The sequence below is a fragment of the Sorghum bicolor genome, chromosome 4 (genome assembly GCF_000003195.3).
Source record: "Sorghum bicolor cultivar BTx623 chromosome 4, Sorghum_bicolor_NCBIv3, whole genome shotgun sequence".
Classification (NCBI taxonomy): domain Eukaryota; kingdom Viridiplantae; phylum Streptophyta; class Magnoliopsida; order Poales; family Poaceae; genus Sorghum; species Sorghum bicolor.
In genome coordinates, this window is record NC_012873.2 from 67465094 (window position 1) to 67483709 (window position 18616).

General features: G+C 42.7%; 4 protein-coding genes across 4 annotated transcripts; 2 read left to right on the forward strand and 2 right to left on the reverse strand.

Annotated features, from left to right (window-relative positions):
* LOC8084711 (tubulin-folding cofactor A) lies at positions 1889-3530 on the forward strand. Its single transcript, XM_002452991.2, has 4 exons — positions 1889-2045; positions 2260-2413; positions 3086-3172; positions 3253-3530. Exons 2-4 carry the CDS (start codon positions 2261-2263, stop codon positions 3349-3351), a joined length of 339 nt encoding a protein of 112 aa, XP_002453036.1. The 5' UTR covers positions 1889-2045; position 2260; the 3' UTR covers positions 3352-3530.
* Positions 3965-8419, reverse strand: LOC8056443 (uncharacterized protein sll0005). Its single transcript, XM_002454734.2, has 13 exons — positions 8068-8419; positions 7807-7956; positions 7471-7647; positions 7212-7355; positions 7034-7139; positions 6800-6948; positions 6592-6717; positions 6297-6440; positions 5993-6080; positions 5196-5569; positions 4681-5007; positions 4334-4549; positions 3965-4245 (listed from the first exon to the last, which is right to left on the reverse strand). Exons 1-13 carry the CDS (start codon positions 8290-8292, stop codon positions 4111-4113), a joined length of 2361 nt encoding a protein of 786 aa, XP_002454779.1. The 5' UTR covers positions 8293-8419; the 3' UTR covers positions 3965-4110.
* LOC8084712 lies at positions 8404-12411 on the reverse strand. Its single transcript, XM_002454735.2, has 5 exons — positions 12138-12411; positions 11422-11492; positions 11172-11307; positions 10383-10485; positions 8404-8424 (listed from the first exon to the last, which is right to left on the reverse strand). Exons 1-4 carry the CDS (start codon positions 12301-12303, stop codon positions 10397-10399), a joined length of 462 nt encoding a protein of 153 aa, XP_002454780.1. The 5' UTR covers positions 12304-12411; the 3' UTR covers positions 8404-8424; positions 10383-10396.
* LOC8055309 (NADH dehydrogenase [ubiquinone] 1 alpha subcomplex subunit 9, mitochondrial) lies at positions 12549-16895 on the forward strand. The gene is made up of 12 exons (XM_002452992.2): positions 12549-12814; positions 12900-13008; positions 13965-14029; positions 14100-14185; positions 14261-14345; positions 14436-14506; positions 15346-15477; positions 15625-15740; positions 15870-15993; positions 16087-16155; positions 16237-16357; positions 16446-16895. Exons 1-12 carry the CDS (start codon positions 12703-12705, stop codon positions 16580-16582), a joined length of 1227 nt encoding a protein of 408 aa, XP_002453037.1. The 5' UTR covers positions 12549-12702; the 3' UTR covers positions 16583-16895.

Genomic DNA, 18616 nt, shown 5'->3' on the forward strand with positions numbered 1-18616 from the left:
ATCTTATGGGCCTTGATTCCAGAATTTTGCATATTTTTTTTTTCGTTCTTTCAGAGGGAACAAGTAACCAAGCCTTACATACTGAAGCAATAGAAAAAAAAACTATGAATGAAAACAGTGTCCTTTTTTCAGTGAGCAGCAATTCAGCTCACAATTCAAGGATCTGCTGTGTGCACATGCGCCAGAAAGGACACTGTTTCCATTCATAAAATTTTCGTAACATACATGCATGGTACTGACTGCCAGACATCAGCATAGAAAATTGGGACTGTGGTACTGTCATTTTTTTTCTAATAATATCAGTGATAGTAGAGAGATTGCTAATTTAGGACCATTCAGAGATGCTGCAAACTTGCAACTTATTTAGCTAGGTGATACTCTGCAACATGGCAGATTTTCCTAAGCAACCACATGAACTAAAACTTGTATACTACTGCGACAATCAATACTCCAACTGCCTGACCTAGCACAGATGGAATCCTCTTACTCTACTTGGGCCATTTTAGTGCATGTTTGGATCCCCTTCTCTAATTCTAGAGCTCTAAAAAACTTCAGAGTATTTTAGCGGAGCTTTGAGATGTAAAGCTTTAATATAAGGTGGGCTAAAGTTTAGAGCTAATTTTAGATCATGCATTTGGCCAAAAACATGACATGCGTTTATCAGGCCACATGAGGCCACTTAAGTGGTTTTCTCCTTAATACGATAGTACACTCTAAAAAACAATTCAGCACTGGTCTGTGCTACAACTAAGCTGACAGTTCCCCCGCCAATCAAGAATAATGTTGTTTTTTTCTGACGGGGAATCAGGGGCGGTATTATCAAATTACAATTAAAATCATGACATGCACGTTTATAACTTGTCACACTATATATAATTTGTCGTGTGGTGCTAGAGAGATCACAATCACAACACATGCTATAATTTGTCTGTGCATCACACTGGATGAGGTGGCAGATCTTGATTAATTGTGCTCATTAAGATGGCCCGGCCGGGAGAGAGGAGCATCTGGATGCAGATCAGGTGCATGGTGACATACAAAATGAGGTAAGTGTACCTACCGTGGGAAGGGAGGATGTGCTAGCTTATAAAAACAAAATGTTCCAACTTGAGAAGAAAAATATCCTTGCTTAAAAAGACATGTTCTACCTTTGTGAAAAAAATATTTTAACTTCACTAGGAAAATGCAGCTAACTTCATATATAAGAAAATGTTTTAGCTTCATGACCAAAATGTTCTTAGTTTAGGAGAAATTTATCCCAACATCATGAGAAAATATGTTCCAACACTACGGGAAGAACATTTCAACATCACAAGGAAAATCTTACATATTAGGGAAAAAAATTCATGACATATTCATGTGAGGTTATAAAATTAATCAGAACATAATTTAAAAAACTGATAACAGAATTTTCCCCTAAGTCAACTACCAAAACAAAGAAAAAAGGACTTTACTAGAAGATCTGAAAAAGGTAGAAATAATTATTAACTAAATTATTTATGACAATAAAATTAGTTAGAAGTAATAAATAATAAAATTTAAAAAAACCAAGTGTCTAGTCCATAGCAGCCATGTTCCTGTTCCCATTTCCAAAACGAGAACGGGAACGGAAACTTAGATATTATTTTATAACATGGGAACAAAAATATTTGAGTTTCTAGAATATAGAAATTCCCAAATCGTGGAACATGAGAACGGAAACATGGGTGATATTTAAGTTCCTAGGCTGCTAAGCGTGTCAAAAGAAAGAAAACATAGAGAATGGAAACCAAGAAAGATGAAATGAACCAGTTTCATGGGCCGCTCTCCCTACCAAACCAGCCCAGCCCAGCCCAGTCATGCCCGTGCACCGACAGAGAGAGAAATCGGCCCAATAGCCCTGCGTTTACACCTGTTTGCTGTTTTTCTTCGTTTCCGCCGCTCACTTCAGCCTACACGCTCGATTCGGCCTTTTTCCGCATCCACGGGGCCAGGCCGCCGCCGCCGCCGCCGCCGCCCTACTCCCAGCTGCATCCTTCGCCGGCGACTTGCGCCCACCACGGAAGGTACGGCCGTCCCCCCCTCTCTCCACTTCTTCTCTGCGAAACTGAGTACCCGACCCCCGAACCCTAATTCAAGCTACTGTATTTGGCTATCTGTATGCGGATCTGATGTAATCACAAGTCTAAGTGTCTGCATGTATTGTGCCTGCTAATTTCGTTTTTTTCTTTGGCAAAATGCTTTGTTGGATCCGCCGCTGCCTCGTGCATTCTATTCTAGGATGGCGACGCTGAGGAACCTGAAGATCAAGACGTCGACGTGCAAGAGGATCGTGAAGGAGCTGCGCTCGTACGAGAAGGAGGTGGAGAAGGAGGCGGCCAAGACCGCCGACATGAAGGACAAGGGCGCCGATCCCTACGATCTCAAACAACAGGTGCTGACAAGTCCCTCTGGTTCTCGGAGCATTCTTCTACTACTACTTTTTTTTCTCTCTATCTCTCTCTCTCGCTTGATGCAGTTATTGACCACCCTTCCTTGCAAAGCAAACTGAGATCATAGTATGTTTTGTTGCTGAAGGTTTACATTACAATGACTGTCATTTGTTGTGATCTGATATATTTTACAACAGTTCTTGTGGTAGCATTGCTCGGTGGTCTTTCAGTCTTATTGCTGTGCAGTAATTGGGTTTGGTTTAGCCTTGGAAAAATAGTATGGTTCATGGGTTTGAAGTTTCTGCATTTCCATCCAATTCAGAGGAGATACTTTGTTAATGGATCGTCGCTGAAAATTATATTCTAAGAAAAATATGTGGGCATCTGATCCCTTGAGGCTGTAAGGATAGGAGTAATTGATTGTTGATCATCGCGTTGCTGTTTTCTTTGTCCTAGCATTAAACCGATTTCGCATTTCTCACATTGCTCTTTTCTTTGTCCTAGCATTAAACCGATTTCTCATTTCTCAGATGCATTGTGTTTATCAGGCCACATGAGAAGTGGTTTTCTCCTTTTCATGTAACTGAGGTTGTGAAAAGGTCATTGTTGAAATTGTCTGCTGTTCTGATCCCAGAACTCACAAGTATGTCAAAAACTTAACTTCACCTATGCAGGAAAATGTTTTAGCTGAGTCGAGGATGATGGTCCCAGACTGCCACAAGCGACTTGAAACTGCACTGGCTGACTTGAAAGCAACACTGGTACGACATAAAAATTCTGTGTCCGTATCCTTAAATATTGTGCATTATTTTCTTCGTCCTTTTCAATGATTATGTCGCAGGCTGAACTGAAGGAGTCAAATGAGCAAGGTGCTGAGATTGGAGAAGCTGAGAGTACAATCGCAGAGGTTGAAGCAGTTGTCAAGCCAACAGAAGATTAAATTTAAAACTCTCAGTTTGCTGAACTGTTAGCACGCATCCTGTTTTATCCTGTTGAGCCCTTGTGAGCTCGTTACCAGATGTGTAAAGTCTGAACTCCTGTACCAGTATCATTACTTCAAGTCTTCAACCTTGAAAATTGAAAGATGCTGTCCGGAAGACCGGAATTGTGTTTACTGCTCTCCGTGCATTTTCTTCATTGCCAGGGAATGCCAGCACAGCAGACATGTTTCGTTTCTGTTCCCAAGTTTAAGGCCGATGTATAATTTCATGGCACAATTACCAAGACTTAACCGAGCCACATGAATTTTACGGAGATGAAACTCCTCTTGATGAAACTACTTTATTTAATAACTCTGCCAAATCAGCAATTTTGCTTATGTGACACCCTATTTAATGTGCATGATACTCTCATGAAACATGCATTAAGACTAGCCTCAGTGTCAGAATGGGAGAGCACATCCTTTGCTTCTCTGCAAGCACGTTAGTGTGTTGCGACGGTCAAAGGTAATATTTTGTCGCCGGTCAAAGGTAATATTTTGTTTCTGTTGAATTATCTCCAGAAGATCAATTTTGTATGTGGTAAAAGAATGCAGGGTTGCACAACACAATCACTGTTGGTTAAGCTTTGGTTAACTTGCATAGATATAAATTTCTATACATCATATTGCTGTACAATCTTCTATCATTTGTGTGTTGTTTTGGCAGATATAACTAATTGTAGTTTCCTGTTAGTAAAGGGGGGAAGAAAAAAAAACGCTTTACAAAAATGCCTCTCGGATCAGCCGTGCAAATACTCGTGATGACAACCGACTCAAGACATCAGGTAGGATCTTCGATGAGATGCCTGGCAACACAGGTAGAAGCTCTTGTACTACAGACACCATGTTTACGTCCTGCCAACGACGAAAATGAATGTCAGCAACCTTCAACATTGGTTCTTTAGTTAAAAAAAAAAAAAGGAGCAGAGCTTAGCACCCATACCCCGCCCACTGTTGGAGTTGCTGTCCCAGATGTTAGGAACTTCACAACCTTCTCAACATTGTTCAAGATGACTCTGTCTTCCTCTGTGATTGTTGGAAGCAATGCCCTGGCCCTAACAGGAACCATGCTGAAAACTGGGGTGGCCCTTCCTATCCCAAAAGATGCAGCAATCTGGATTAATTGCTCCCTTGAAATTGCATCAATGGCTTTCACAATCTGTAATGCAGAAAATAAGAAAGCTTTAGTCAGAAATTTTGAATGAGCATTTGCTTATATCAAGGAAACTAATGTCAAGTACAGCTCATGGTTCATAAATAATTATCGGCTGCTGTAACATAAGAGCTTACCTCATCAAGAATGAATTCCCGAAAGAAGTTTCCCCTCTCAGAGAGTAGAAAAGCAAGAGCTGCACGAGCTTTAACTGGCTGCTCAGGCTGGGCTATGGCCATTGGAAATACAGGAACCAAACTGGTGCTAGGTTGACCTCCTAAATCAGCCAGCTCAGCCATGTTTCCCTTCAAGTTCTCCCCACCACCGCTCTTTGCTGCGCGAATAAAATTCTCAAAAGCTTGCATAACATCAATGAACCTTTCTGCATCAAAAACACCAGTTTTGCCATATATTGTGTAACGCAAGGCACTCCTTAGTCGAGGTGATTCGTCTGTTAGTAGCCTCTGATATTGTCAAATAAAACCACAGATTAGTAAAATGGAACTTTAAAGCAAATCCCCCATCAGAAGTTCTTTGTGCCTCCTATGTGTGTTCCTTTGATAGAGGAATGTTTTAGTTGCAACAGTGTCCATGTACATGATAGAAATGTATGGGGAAGGTGCGAAGTTTAAATCAAAGGCTGAATGCGGACCTGTGCAATATATGGGTATGCTTCGTCCACAATAGCAAATTCAGGATCTCCCACCAAAGCTATGCCTTCTAATACTCCAATGGCTCTAATAATCAGAGCAAAATATGGAGGTATCCTAAATGGATAATCAAAAGTTATCTGTGCTAGATCTGCTGCCAATTCTTGAAAGTTAATATTCTTGGCACCGCCTCCTTCTAGTGCCTGATCAAAAACCTTGGCCAGTACAGGCAAGATTGGATCCAAGTTAACCCCTTCAGGGATAAAACCAAGTTTCACAAAGTCCTTAACAATCGCGTCATAATCACGATGAATAAGGTGAGCTATTGCTTCAATCATTCCATACTTTTGATCATCTGTCAGTTTTGTAACAAGCCCTGCAAAGAAAAATCACACATTTTTTATTCATTTTCATGTGCTTAAATAACGGAAAACAGAAAAAGAAACGTAACAAAAGTAGGCTGATAAAAAAGCTAAGGACACTTTTTTAAAAAAAACTTAGTCAGCAGAATTCTTGCTAAAACATTACAAACAGGCTATTAGATGCTACTGAAAAGGCCTGCACTTTTCATGCTTTAATCTACTATGCACTGCTGTAGTTACTAGTTAGTACTTAGTAATGCAGAGCGAAAGAAATTGCTTAAACACGTGTCATTGTAGTAATAGTAAAGCACAGTCATCTGTGCCAAAAAGATGTGTATAATGTATATAGCGTTTGTATATAATTTTATGAGAAGCAACACAAAATATCATAGCTGGACATGAGAGTTATTTATGGATTTTCAGACTAGTTGGCATACCAAAATCAAGAATAGCCAGCTTTCCATCAGGTGTTCTAATCATATTGCCTGGATGTGGATCAGCATGGAAGAACCCAGTATCAAGCAACTGCAAATAACAATAAAAATAACATGAAGATCCTTTCTTTAAAAAAAGGTAACTTGAGTGCATGCATATCTTCAATCATGTAAGATGGGAATACTATGGATAAGATGGTGGAGATTATTATTCCTTACCTTCAGCAAGTGTGTGCATGCATATGTTCAATCATGTAAGATGTGGATAGTATTTATAATATGGACAGAAAATGATTGAAAAACTAACCTGTTTCAGATAGCAAATGACTCCTACACTGACCAATGATCCAACATCGTCCTCTGTACTTTGTGACAACTTCTCTCCCTCTATCCATTGTGTGGTAAGAACTTTTCTAGATGTGTATTTATGGTAAGTCTTTGGAACAACAACCTGGAAGGGTTTTCAATAAATTCACAAGTGAATTTTGACAGTGAAACTAACATTTACATGTATTCCGTAACAGTATAGAATATAGATATTATAAAAACATCTTGTTACACGACTTTCCATTTCCACAGGGCATGACTACCAAAGCAATTACCTGTGGAAGATCTTCTTTCATCACTTCAGCAAAGTAGGTGCCATTTTCACCTTCATTTACATAATCAAGTTCTTCAAAAAATCTAGCAGCCCACTCATCTACCAGACCAACAACATCAACGGATACCTAACAGTATTCAGGAATGTTTCAGATCAAATTAATAAAAGTATGTCTCTGCCAATTCTTCCCAAGTAGCTGAAAATCTTACCTGTGGAAATCTCCTGAGTACCAAACCCAAGTTTCTAATGATGAATAAATCGATGGTGACAGTCTCAAGTACAAATGGCCTCTGCACTTTTACAGCCACTAGTTCTCCTGTTTCTTTCAAGCGACCCTTATAAACCTGTCCCAGAGATGCTGCAGTACGATGCATAGATAAGTATTGTCAAGGAATACGATTAGTGTGGCAAGCAGAGAGTGCATAGCTACCTAGTATAATTACCTGCAGCGATTGGGGAGGGGGATAACTCAGAGTAGATTGCTTGCCAAGGCTGGCCAAGCTCTTCTTCCAGAAGAGCCATTGCTATATCATCTGGGAATGAAGGAACCTTCACGTTGCAGTAAAAGTCCCCATCAGCAACGGAAAAACATAATGAAATAACTATCACAAGCAAGGTTACCTTATCACATAATTTCTGCAACTCTGTCATTGCTGCAGGGGACAGAATATCTGGACGTATACTTAGTGCCTGCCCAAGCTTGATGTAAGCAGGACCCAGAGACGTAACGATCTCTCTCAGTTCAATTGCGCGAGCCACTTCATTCTATTGATTGATAACATGTGACAGCAACAGAAGAAAGGCATTGTGATCAGCAAGCACATTTACATGGTTTTAGGGGGGGAAACAACAGAGCTGCAGGAAGGAATACGACAGGTACCTCCTTGAGCTTCTTGTTAATAAGATCGGATATGAGATGGGAGATGAAACCACCAGCGACAGACAGGAGCTGCACAACTCGAGTGGCGACGGCCCTCGGCCGCTTGCCCCAGTAAGCTGATATGATTTCAGGGCTATACACAAGAGGCAGCCCCTCATTGTTGTCCGCAGATTCTACCTTAAACCAAGGAAGGAAGAAAAAACAAGGGAATTCAGTAACAACCTACTTGTGCATACATCAATAAACGTTGTGGTGGAAGTGATTCTGATGTTCTGTATTGGTTATAGAAGAATATAGCACGCTGAGTGATCAAAGGAGGTTGCAGTTTGGACGGACCTCGACGAGGCGGAGGCGGACGTTGTCGTCGGCGAACTGCTCGTCGCGGAGGTTCTGGCCGCGGAGGCCGCGCATGAGCGTGGCGAGCTGCTCGTCCTGCTCCATCTGCTTGCGCACGCGCTGGATCTCCTTGGACACATCTCCGAACCTCTGTGTGATTCATTCAGACAAACAGACATCTCAGCAAGGTCACAGGAGAAGGGGAGAAGGCAGGCAGCACGGACGAGAGCATCGGACCGCAGGTTTGGAATTGGAACTTACGGTGTCGGAGAGGTCATGACGGCTCCTGGTCCTGTCGCGAGAGGAGGAGGAGGAGGAGGAGGTGGTGGTGGAGGTGGACGGCTTGGGCTCCGTGGCGACGGCGCGGACGCGTGGGAACTGTCCTCGGCGGCGGCGTTGGCGGCGACCGGGGAGCGCCGGGAGGTGCGCGACGCGGCCGAAGCCGCTGCAGTGCAGGAGATGCGGCGCCGCCGCCGCGGCCTCCATGCCGGCTGCTGCAACCGCCGCGCGCCGCGTCTCTGGAGGAGAAGCGAGCGAGGCCGGCGTGGCAAGCGTGGAGCGGGCAGGCGGCGGGGTATGCGAGAAGGCAGCTGAACTGACTGACTGGACAAATGTGAAGTTGGTGGTGGTTCGGAGTCGGAGAGAGGAGGAATTGGGGCCGGTCGGTCAATGGGTGGTGGCAGCAGCAGGCCACTCAGCGGAAGCGCGGTGGCTCGCGCGCGGCCACGAGCGCGCTTGTGGTGGCGCGCGCACTCCCGCGAGCCGAGCGCGGCGAGTGCGGGACTCACACTAGTCACTAGAGCATGGACGGCGCGGAGGCGGGCACAGCACAGCGCCCGGCCCGGACAAAGAACGCGTGGACGGTGGTGGAACGCTCGTCGTCGTCGACGGTGACGACCCCACCGTGAGATTTCAGCAGGGGTCCCAGGTCAGGTACTCACTACTCAGGTGTAGAGTGGGTTCACGCTTGCGATGTGTCCGCGTTTCGTTCGAACGTTCAGTTCAGATCGCCAACCACAAGTTACCTGAGCAGCACCTACCTGTCTTCACACAAATTAGGGATGGATTCTGGGCTAATGGTCCGCGGCTAAAAATTAGTCCTAGCTGATCACTTTATTTATATACTTTTTTTTTATGTAAGACGCGGTGTATACACCTAACATACATTTTTCTCTCACAATAAATCAGCGAACAACAAAACAGGTTGACAATGGCATTTGAATTGTACCGTACGTGCCTGAGTGCCGCTAAGGACTTGGAGTTAGTTAGACCTTGCATGTTATTATTTTTGTTACAAAACAGTGAGCCATCGATCGTGCCTACTATCCCTGTTCTGTCCATTATACATAGCTAAAGTGCCAATTATTTTGGAACGGCCGGAGTATATCATTATTACATTGATCAGACCACAAGGCTGGCGGATAATAGGCTTTGGTGAGTGCATGCATACTTTTGGAATCAAAGTTGATTTATTCCCCACATATCAAATGCTGCCTACTCTATCATTAGATGTTCAATCAAATTGATTCTAGCTACCTACATGGCTACATCTACAACTGGTTGTCTGTGTTCCTGGCCGGCATTTACAGGGACGGTTCCATGAATAAACAAAGCTGATACTGATACATGGCAGTTAAAACACAACAACATGGATAATCACATATATTCAAACTTCACAATTTTATACAAGAACATCACTGCCAGTGATTTTAAAGACACGGGTTATCGCAGCTCCACTCGCTTACAATGGCCAGATTGACTCGAATGCGGCATGCAGCAGCTCCAAGGCAAGGGGTTGAAAAAATCGAAGCAATGGTCGAGAGGGAAGATGAAATTTTTCAGCGGCTAACGAGGAAGTTGTATTTTAAGGGCACTACCAATACAGAAACTATCATGATTTCTATAGACATTAATTGCATGCAGTGCCACCTAAGCATTTTGCTGATGTGGCAATATAGTTATTGAAGAGAGAGAGTAAAAATCATAGAAACTGGGTCTAAGTTAGAAACCATGTCTACACAAAATCCAAGACATGAAGTGATATGATTGGCTAAGAATGGAGAGAGAATGAATGTGATTGGATATAAAAATATTTTATAGAAACTATCCATTGGGACTATAGTTTCTCTATATAGTGTCTATAAAATTTAATGGGTATAGAAACTATATATAGTTTCTAGCATTGGGAGTGCCCTTAGGGCACCCTTAGGGCACTTCTAATGCTAGAAACTACATGTAATTTCTATATCTATTAATTTTTATAGACACACTATGATCACAATGGATAGTTTCTATAGAATATTTTTTTATCCAATCACATTCATTCTTTCTCCATTCTCAGCCAATCATATCACTTCATGTCTTGGATTTTGTGTAGACATGGTTTCTAACTTAGACCCAATTTCTATTTTCTATGATTTTTACTCTCTCTCTTCAATAACTCTTTTGCCACATCAGCAAAAATGCTTAGGTGGCACTACAATTAATATCTATAGAAACCACAATGATTTCTGCATTGGGAGTGCCCTTATAATGGCTCACAGGGTATTCTCTCAAACAAAATCCCTTGTGCTGAATAATACTCCTCACTTCATTTAGTTTTCGCACTAGAAGTCCCATTCTTTTCGATCGCTCGCTGCCTTGCACGCTCCATCTTCCTTTTGCGCCATTCTTCAAGAGCTGGAGATGTTCACACAAGATCATCAGTTCAACAGGTTTAGAAGAAGGGCAAAGGGGGAAAAGCTGCCAAGCTGCTCTAGCAAAGCAGTACCATCACTTAAAAAGCACTCTACTCCAGAACAAGTAGTTGCTAACTGCCGCACATACACTGGAAACAAAGTTTATCTCCCACATATGCTGACTTCAATGCTCATCATTTTGCCTTTATCTATGTAGTCTAACTTTACCATTATATGTTCGATTCAATTGATTCTGTTTTCCACCTACAACTGGTCTTCTGTTCCTGGGAGGACATTCTCACACAAAAACTTCTAGATATAAAATGAATAGAAACTCCAGTTTTATTTTGCCAACCCAGTGAGATATAACAAGACTAATTACTTTGAAAAGAGAGGAAACTGTAGATCAAATAGAGTTAGGATGACATCATTTAAAAGTTGCAGGCTACAAATTGGTAGTAGTATTCCCTAAAAAAATGGTAGTAGTATGACATCATTTTAAAGATTGTGATGCATTAACCATGCATGAAAGCACAACGGTTCAAATTATCCTTGGTCACTCTAAGGAACGGACCATGTTTATAAAATCCTACCACACATATTGCAGAAGACAAATAAAATGATCCAAATTATGTTTTGTCCAAAATTTGCAACAAGTAAAAGATTGAGCAGTGGGATGAAGAAAACCTTTTTGGCTACTGCCATCATTCCCTGCCCTTAAATCCTTCAGCCGTTTTGATAAATCAACAGCAGCAGTCTGCTTAGGATCTTCATCTGTCGCCATGCCATGTTCACCATAAGCTTCTTGCTCAATTTCCTTCACCTATGTAATGATCAACAAGAGTTCTCAAAATAAGGTATTCCATGCAGCAACATGGTGTGTATCCCCATTTCTATCTCAAATAACTCACTATAAACAAAGTGCATGGAAACATACTCTTCTGATCAAATCCACAGGCTCCATAGCACGACGCAACTCCTCAGATTCCCATATATACCGAAGCTGAGCTGCACAATAGTAGGACCCAGTACTTAAGCTGAATTTAGTTATCAAATAATAGAAATGAAGCGCAGAGTCACAATATGAGCAGAATTTTCTAAGGAGAACCCATGATAGAATTCTAACACTTACTGACAGACTAAACTAAGCAGCAAAACGGCTAACTCCATGCCCTGTTCGTTTTCTGTCAAAGCCATGGGGATTGGGAGAGATTGAGGGGGATTAAATCTCCTACAAGTCAAAATCCTCCTCAAACCCCTCCAATCCCCCTCAATCCCCAATCCCCATGGTTCAGGGATGAAACGAACAAGGGCTCAAGGATCTAGCAGTTGGGCAATGAGAATGCTGACAGAGGGGGTAAACCTAACAGAGGCATTTTTGGAGCAAGCAGAAATGTGGAACTCAGGTGTTTGGAGTTGCAGATATAGATCAACATCAACATGTCCTACGCTGAGCTATAATCAGAAGCTGTATACCCACGTTTAATTGGAAGAAAATCTCTGAACTTTGCTAGCCAGTGAACCGTACAACTCAATTGGGACCAAACCGTGCCTTCGGTCTAAAAATTGGGACCAAACCGAACACACCTCTCAATCCATACATCCAAACCAAAATGAGAAATTTAGGGAGAACACGAGGTCACCGAACCATACCGGAATCGAGCCTGTCGCCGCCGGCGATGCGCGTCCAGGACGAGAAGTAGTTGTGGAGGAGGAGGGCCGCAACAAGGAGGTTAAAGGCGCACACGGCGATGGTGGCGTTCTTGTAAGACAGCCTCGAGGCCGCCGCCGCACCTCTCCAGTTAGGCTGCGCGTCCATCCCCTCGTCGGCGCCGCCGTGGAGCTCGCCGGAGGAGAAGGAAGCCGACGAGGCTACGCGGCAACCAGCCCGGATCGGCTGCCGCCTGCAGTTGTAGCTGTACCTAACCAAAGCAGCAGCCCAGCGCACGTCATCTGGGCCGTCCGCACGCTCATCCAACGGTCCGTCTTGGCTGCGCTGTAACGGCTGCAAGTGGACCTAGGCCCAGTAACGCGTGAGAGTGGGTTGGGCCACGGCCCACGGATCGGCAGATCCGGATGCCCCCAAGGCAGGCCCCCAACCCTACCATTCCTCTCTCTCTCGCCGTCGTCGTCGTCATCGCCACCACCACTTGGCCCGCCTCGTCGCCTCCCCTCCTCCTCCGACCACCACCGTCCACCGGCGACAAGGGCAGCAACGATGCAGGCGGCGGCGTGGAGGCGTCACCTCCTCGACCATCACCTGTCCCCTTCCACCTCGGCTGCCATCGCCGCCTTCAGATCCGCCTCCCAGCCGGGGCTCGCTCCCCAAGGTAGCTACCATTTCCATTTCCATTTCCCTTCTCCGCACGCGTGCCCCTCCCGGATAGATAGATCTCAGAGCCAGTTGCCTTTCAGGGTTGTGCGGAGCGGATGGCGCGAGGTACATGTCGTCCGCGAGGGCGCCGGCGGTCAAGGGGTCCGGGCATCTCGTCCGCAAGGGCACCGGAGGGAGGTCTTCTGTGAGGTGAACACTCGGCTCCGTTTCCTTCCATTGATTGCTCCTGAATTAAACGGCCATAGGTGTTGCCGCGGCTTGTATCTGGTTTTGGACTTTTGGCCCTCTGGATGAGATTGAGCTAGTGTTGTGAATTTGTGATCTATTTCAACTGCTAAACATAGATGAAGTCCCTAGTCAGCCTAGTCATGACCTTTCGGATGCTCAGAACGTCAGATCATGTAGTTCATACGATTACACTTGGCAATGTATGTATCATATTGAGTTAGCTGATTGATTGTTGTGGTAGCTATTGTTGGAAATGTTTGTACAACTGTACCATTAATTAACTTTTCCTGATATGAAATATAGTGAGGACCCTAAAATTCTGTAGCCTGGAATTTTCTGAGTTACGGTTCCACTCACGGTTGCCGTTGCCAAAGTGTGTGGTGATATATGAAAACCTTCAGTAATCTTATTACTAGTGTTGCTGGTAAACTCTTTTTGGTTGATGTTTTCTTTGCAATTGTTAGGTTGCTAACAATTTATGACTTAAGTTGTTGGACTATGTCATCGGGCAAAGTTGTTGCCGCATTTTGATTACCGGCTGCTTTCGTACCTTTGTGTCTTACAGGCAGGTGGACACTCATGTTGATTTGTAAACCCATATTGGTTTGCTTATGTTAATCAGTTTAACCATGCGGGTGCCTAACCATGTAGATGATGCATTAATCCATGTTTGCCTTTGAAGGTGTGAAAAATTTTAGTGGATGGCATTGCTTGGTTTGGTTTTGCACGGAATCTGCACAGTTGCAATGTAGCCTGATCTGCTTTTTGTATTTTGCAATGCTACAGCATGATAGCTCCATCATTACATCTCCCATATCTGCATGCAAACACTAGAAATTTCATAATTTTCTAGTTGTCTTGATCGTGTACCTTACCCTGGTTTATAATGAGCATATTTTTTTTTTTTGCCTTATTAGTGGAATTGTAGCCACGGTGTTTGGAGCTACTGGTTTTCTTGGACGCTATCTTGTGCAACAACTTGGTGAGACTATGATGCTATATAAATTGAATGTGCGAACAGAAGGGTTACTCAAACATTAATTGTTGTGCAGCCAAGATGGGATCTCAAGTGCTTGTCCCATTCAGAGGTTGTGAGGATTCTCATCGCCACCTGAAGATTATGGGTGACTTGGGTCAGGTAAAACAGTAAAAAAGTAGATTACTATATTTAGCAATTAAATCATTATTTATTCATCATTCTGACTTCTGGCAGATTGTGCCGATGAAATACCATCCAAGAGATGTTGATTCAATTAAGGCTGTTATGGCCAAGTCAAATGTGGTTATTAACCTCATAGGTGTGTAAGTGTGTTTAACTTGGTTCATATATTGTATTCAGATTTTCATAATCAAATCTTATTTTGAATTTGTTAACTCCGTTTGAACAGGACGAGAGTATGAAACAAGGAACTACAGCTTTGAAGAAGTGAACCACCATATGGCTGAACAACTTGCAACGGTATGCCCTGTCCATTTTACTTCCTGTTTCAGATCTGCTATCTAAATATGTTGCCTTTTTTTCTGGAAAGGGAAAGTATGTAAGCTATTTCTGCAAGGGCCATTTAAAATTATTATTCGATGGTGCCCAGCCATAGTGAAAAAACTTGAGCCCTGGCACCCTGGCTCTGGGCCTCTGGCTCACCGATGCACATCACATGATCACCAATCTCCCCAGTTCTCTTGCATATGACTGCTAAGTTTAGGTTGCCACTTAACAGGATCGTGTAATTCATTGTTGTTGATTTCCACACTGCACCTGTGTAGTTGACTTAGGCTAGGTTGCACCCAGATCTGACATGACAAATCAAAGATATATTAGCCTTTTCTATTCTGACATTGGGTAACTGTAGCTGGCCTTTTGGTTAACTTGAATTCTTTTATGAAGTCTTTCTTTCTGTAAATGCTTGTAGGGCTTTAGCTTCTTGTTCAGTGCATAGGATGTTGCTTTACTTCTTTTTTAAAGTAAATAACATGTTTCTCCTCTCACTGAGCCATTGCATTGTCAGTCTGTTAGTTTAGGCTATATTGGCAGGTTCTGTTAAGAATAGAACCACTGTTTGTGCATGAATTTTTGCTCTGAGGAATTTTCTGATTACTTAATTTCGTCATCAAGCCACTGCCCTGAGGAATTTCCTGATTACATAATTTCATCATCAAGCCACTAGCTATTTATGCTGCATAAACAATTGGAAACAATCCAATCGTTTATGTTACTTATGTTTACCATTAAGAATACAACTCATGAAAAGACTTTCGGTTGTGCCTGACTAGTAACTGGATGCTCTGGATTCTACACAGATTGCTAAGGAGCATGGTGGTATCATGAGATTTATCCAGGTTTCTTGCCTAGGGGCATCACCGTCTTCTGAATCTAGATTGTTGAGGACAAAAGCTGCAGGAGAGCAATCAATCTTGAAAGAATTCCCTGAGGTGATCATCTTTTTTTTTCAGCTTTAGTAATGCACCAGGCTATGATAATTATTATTTCAGGACCATCCAAAGGCTAAAGCCAGCAGTAAATAATATCCATTTTCTAAGCAATGAGTTTAACGAAATTTTGTTTCTATTCATCAACAGGCTACAATCATGAGGCCTGCTACCATGATTGGCACAGAAGATCGAATTTTGAACAGATGGGCACAATTTGCAAAGAATTGGGGTTTCCTCCCGCTTGTTGGTGGTGGATCCACAAAGTAATTGAGTTTGCCTGCTGACTCTCCTCCAGCCTGACCTGAAAATGAGTTCAGGGCATGAAATGATCTTTTATGTATGTTGGAAGTTCTTTGCCAGCAGGAAAATTACATGATGCTTTCCTTTTGCAGGATTCAGCCTGTTTATGTAATCGATGTTGCTGCTGCTATTGTCAACTCCCTCAAGGATGATGGCACTAGCATGGGAAAGATATATGAACTTGGGGGCCCTGAAATTTACACTGTCCATGAGCTGGTAACTGTTACTTCAACCTCACTTGTGGTGATGAATAGATTTCAATTTGCATATGTGAAGGAAAAGAGATTTGACCATGATTTGTTATGACAGGCTGAGCTGATGTATGAGACAATCCGTGAATGGCCAAGATATGTCAATGTTCCTCTTCCTGTTGCAAGGGTATGAACTTAATTACTAGCGTATGTTGGTCAGAAAACTGGGCATTAGGTAGACTCCCGTGTTGACTTATGTGGTTCTCAGGCTATTGCTTCCCCAAGGGAAATGTTGCTGAACAAAGTGCCGTTCCCCCTGCCAACCCCTTCCATTTTCAACCTAGACCAGATCAATGCATTCGCTGTGGACAACCTTGTCTCAGAAGATGGTGAGGATCTCATCTACAAACCAAGCTACATCTCGTTTCGCTTTGCTCACTGCATCTTGCTGAAGTATTTCCGATACATCCTTTGCAGCTCTCACTTTCGAAGACCTCGGCATCATGCCTCAGAAGTTGAAGGGGTACCCGGTGGAGTTCCTCGTGTCGTACAGGAAGGGTGGGCCATCGTTCGGCTCAACTGTGAGCGAGAAGATGAGGAGCTCCGAGATGTAGGCCTCGCGTCCTGTCTCCAAAGACACTGTAGATTCATGATCATTTAGCTGCAGATGCATTGTTGTGTTTGTTGTTCTTGCCATCCGTCGCCGCAGCGGCGGCGGCGGCTGCCTCACCGGTGGAGAGCAGCAGGACCCAAATTCCATGCGTGGCTCCTGTTCCTTGTTTATTTACTTACGCCAATAAGAACGCTCAGACGTTGTTTTGTCTAGTTCTTGAGCTGGGTGCAAGTGAAGAAAAGAATCGATCCAACATGATACGGTTGAGAGGCTTCACAACATGATATATATAACTCTTGCTTCTGGATACATCATACACTGTTCGTTCGTTCTATGCAATTGTTCTGCTTGCTACTCTGCATTGCAGCTGCTGCTGCTGCTCTGCATGCGCCGGCACGAACTGATCCCCGAACTGAGACGGAAACCCTGCAGTGCAGGCATCTGGGACTCGAACGGTGGGCTGCGTTGATAGAATCCCTGCAGCGCTGCGGAAGACTGTCTCCCAAGTCCCAACAACCAAGCTGACTGGCAGACAGAAATCGCAACGCTGCAAACTCTGTTGTATTAGAGTTGTTACCGTCTGACTGTAATTTTACATGACTAGAACTCGTCCCCATAACTCCATGAGTCCATACTGAAATGGACGTGGCAACGTTCGTTTTTGAACCAGCAAACATCACCAGTGGCGCCATCACGAGAGATGGATGTGCCACCATCCAACAGGTAGAGTAAGCCAATTACTCATGCTACTACGACATGGACCAGCAACAATCACGCAGTGATCACATCCATCACTGTTACTAATGTGGTTCTGGTTCCCGGAGCCATTCAGCCATCAGTCACGCAGCTGCCCTGCCACTGCCACTGATTCTGATGTGATGCGTCAACAGACTCCTCAGGTACTTACCACGGTAGTGTCGTACCATTGCAACAAATTATGTTTTCGTACGTACGGATTATGCAACAAAAATCTATCTGGTTCACGTACTGCTTGTTTAATTGTTTGTGCCATTCTGTTTTTTTTTTTTTTTTTGTATAATCTCTTCCCACGACAGCATAGGCTTCTATAGTCATCGACTGTGTGTTGTACCCTACGACGGACGCACTAGCCTTAGACCTCACCAGCCTTGTTGGCAGATTTTATATGTTGTTTCTCAGACTGCTGGCCATGATTCTGGGATTTGATTCATCAACTGTTTTCTTTATTTATGCCCAGGTGTCATTCTTCATTTGCAATTGGCAGTACATCAATCAACCGTCCGGATTGTAAGGGTCGGCTGATGGCGCCTCGGCATTTTCAAATAAAAAGTCATCACTACGAAAGTTAGTCAATCAACCAATGTAGAGCCTTGGAAATATTTTCAATATTCATGGAAGAATGGAGGTACTCCGTACTTCTTTTGTTTTTCTAAGGTCACTAGGTTAATGCCCGTACGTTGTTACGGGTTTTAAATCCACATACTTTATGTTTCTTTATTGTTATTTTATTTTTTATGTCTATATTCTTCTTTTTTCATTTTTTTAAGTTTTTGTTTTTTGATTTTATTTTATTTTCTGTCCTTTCCTTATTATTTTCTTGTTTTAATTTTACCTTTTATTTTCTTTTTGTTTTGGTTTTATTTTTATTGTTCTTTCTTACTTCTATTTGTTTTTCTTTTTTCTTTTCAGATTTTCTATGTTTCTTCATTCTTATTTTATATTTTATTTCCTTTTAATCTTATTTTTATTTTTATTTAAATTATTCATTAATTTTATTTGCTCTATGCACTTTTTATCATTTGTTAATTATGTTTGTTTTTGTATTTTTTTTCTTAGTAATTTTATTTTTTATTTTTATTTTCTATATATATGTGATATTTATGTAGTATATATTTAGTGTTCTATATTGTGTTATGTCATGTTTACGTAATATATCACATAATATATATGTGATGTTCTATGATGTTTCTTATGGGAGTTGTGGCTTCACCATGGGTGTGGTAGATGCGTCCTTTTCATAATTTTTAGTTGTAGTGATTTATTTATGTTAATGTTC

Coding starts and splice junctions, on each gene's coding strand:
- LOC8084712 (XM_002454735.2), bottom strand. CDS start 12,303: ATGGACGCGCAGCCTAACTGGAGAGGTGCGGCGGCGGCCTCGAGGCTG. Junction 11,493..12,137: donor CGGCGACAGGCTCGATTCCG/GTATGGTTCGGT, acceptor ACTATTGTGCAG/CTCAGCTTCGGTATATATGG. Junction 10,486..11,171: donor TGATGGCAGTAGCCAAAAAG/GTTTTCTTCATC, acceptor GAACATCTCCAG/CTCTTGAAGAATGGCGCAAA.
- LOC8055309 (XM_002452992.2), top strand. CDS start 12,703: ATGCAGGCGGCGGCGTGGAGGCGTCACCTCCTCGACCATCACCTGTCC. Junction 12,815..12,899: donor GCCGGGGCTCGCTCCCCAAG/GTAGCTACCATT, acceptor GTTGCCTTTCAG/GGTTGTGCGGAGCGGATGGC. Junction 16,156..16,236: donor TTCCTCTTCCTGTTGCAAGG/GTATGAACTTAA, acceptor TGTGGTTCTCAG/GCTATTGCTTCCCCAAGGGA.
- LOC8084711 (XM_002452991.2), top strand. CDS start 2,261: ATGGCGACGCTGAGGAACCTGAAGATCAAGACGTCGACGTGCAAGAGG. Junction 2,414..3,085: donor CCTACGATCTCAAACAACAG/GTGCTGACAAGT, acceptor TCACCTATGCAG/GAAAATGTTTTAGCTGAGTC. Junction 3,173..3,252: donor CTGACTTGAAAGCAACACTG/GTACGACATAAA, acceptor ATTATGTCGCAG/GCTGAACTGAAGGAGTCAAA.
- LOC8056443 (XM_002454734.2), bottom strand. CDS start 8,292: ATGGAGGCCGCGGCGGCGGCGCCGCATCTCCTGCACTGCAGCGGCTTC. Junction 7,648..7,806: donor TCCGCCTCCGCCTCGTCGAG/GTCCGTCCAAAC, acceptor CCTTGGTTTAAG/GTAGAATCTGCGGACAACAA. Junction 6,718..6,799: donor TACTCAGGAGATTTCCACAG/GTAAGATTTTCA, acceptor GAATACTGTTAG/GTATCCGTTGATGTTGTTGG.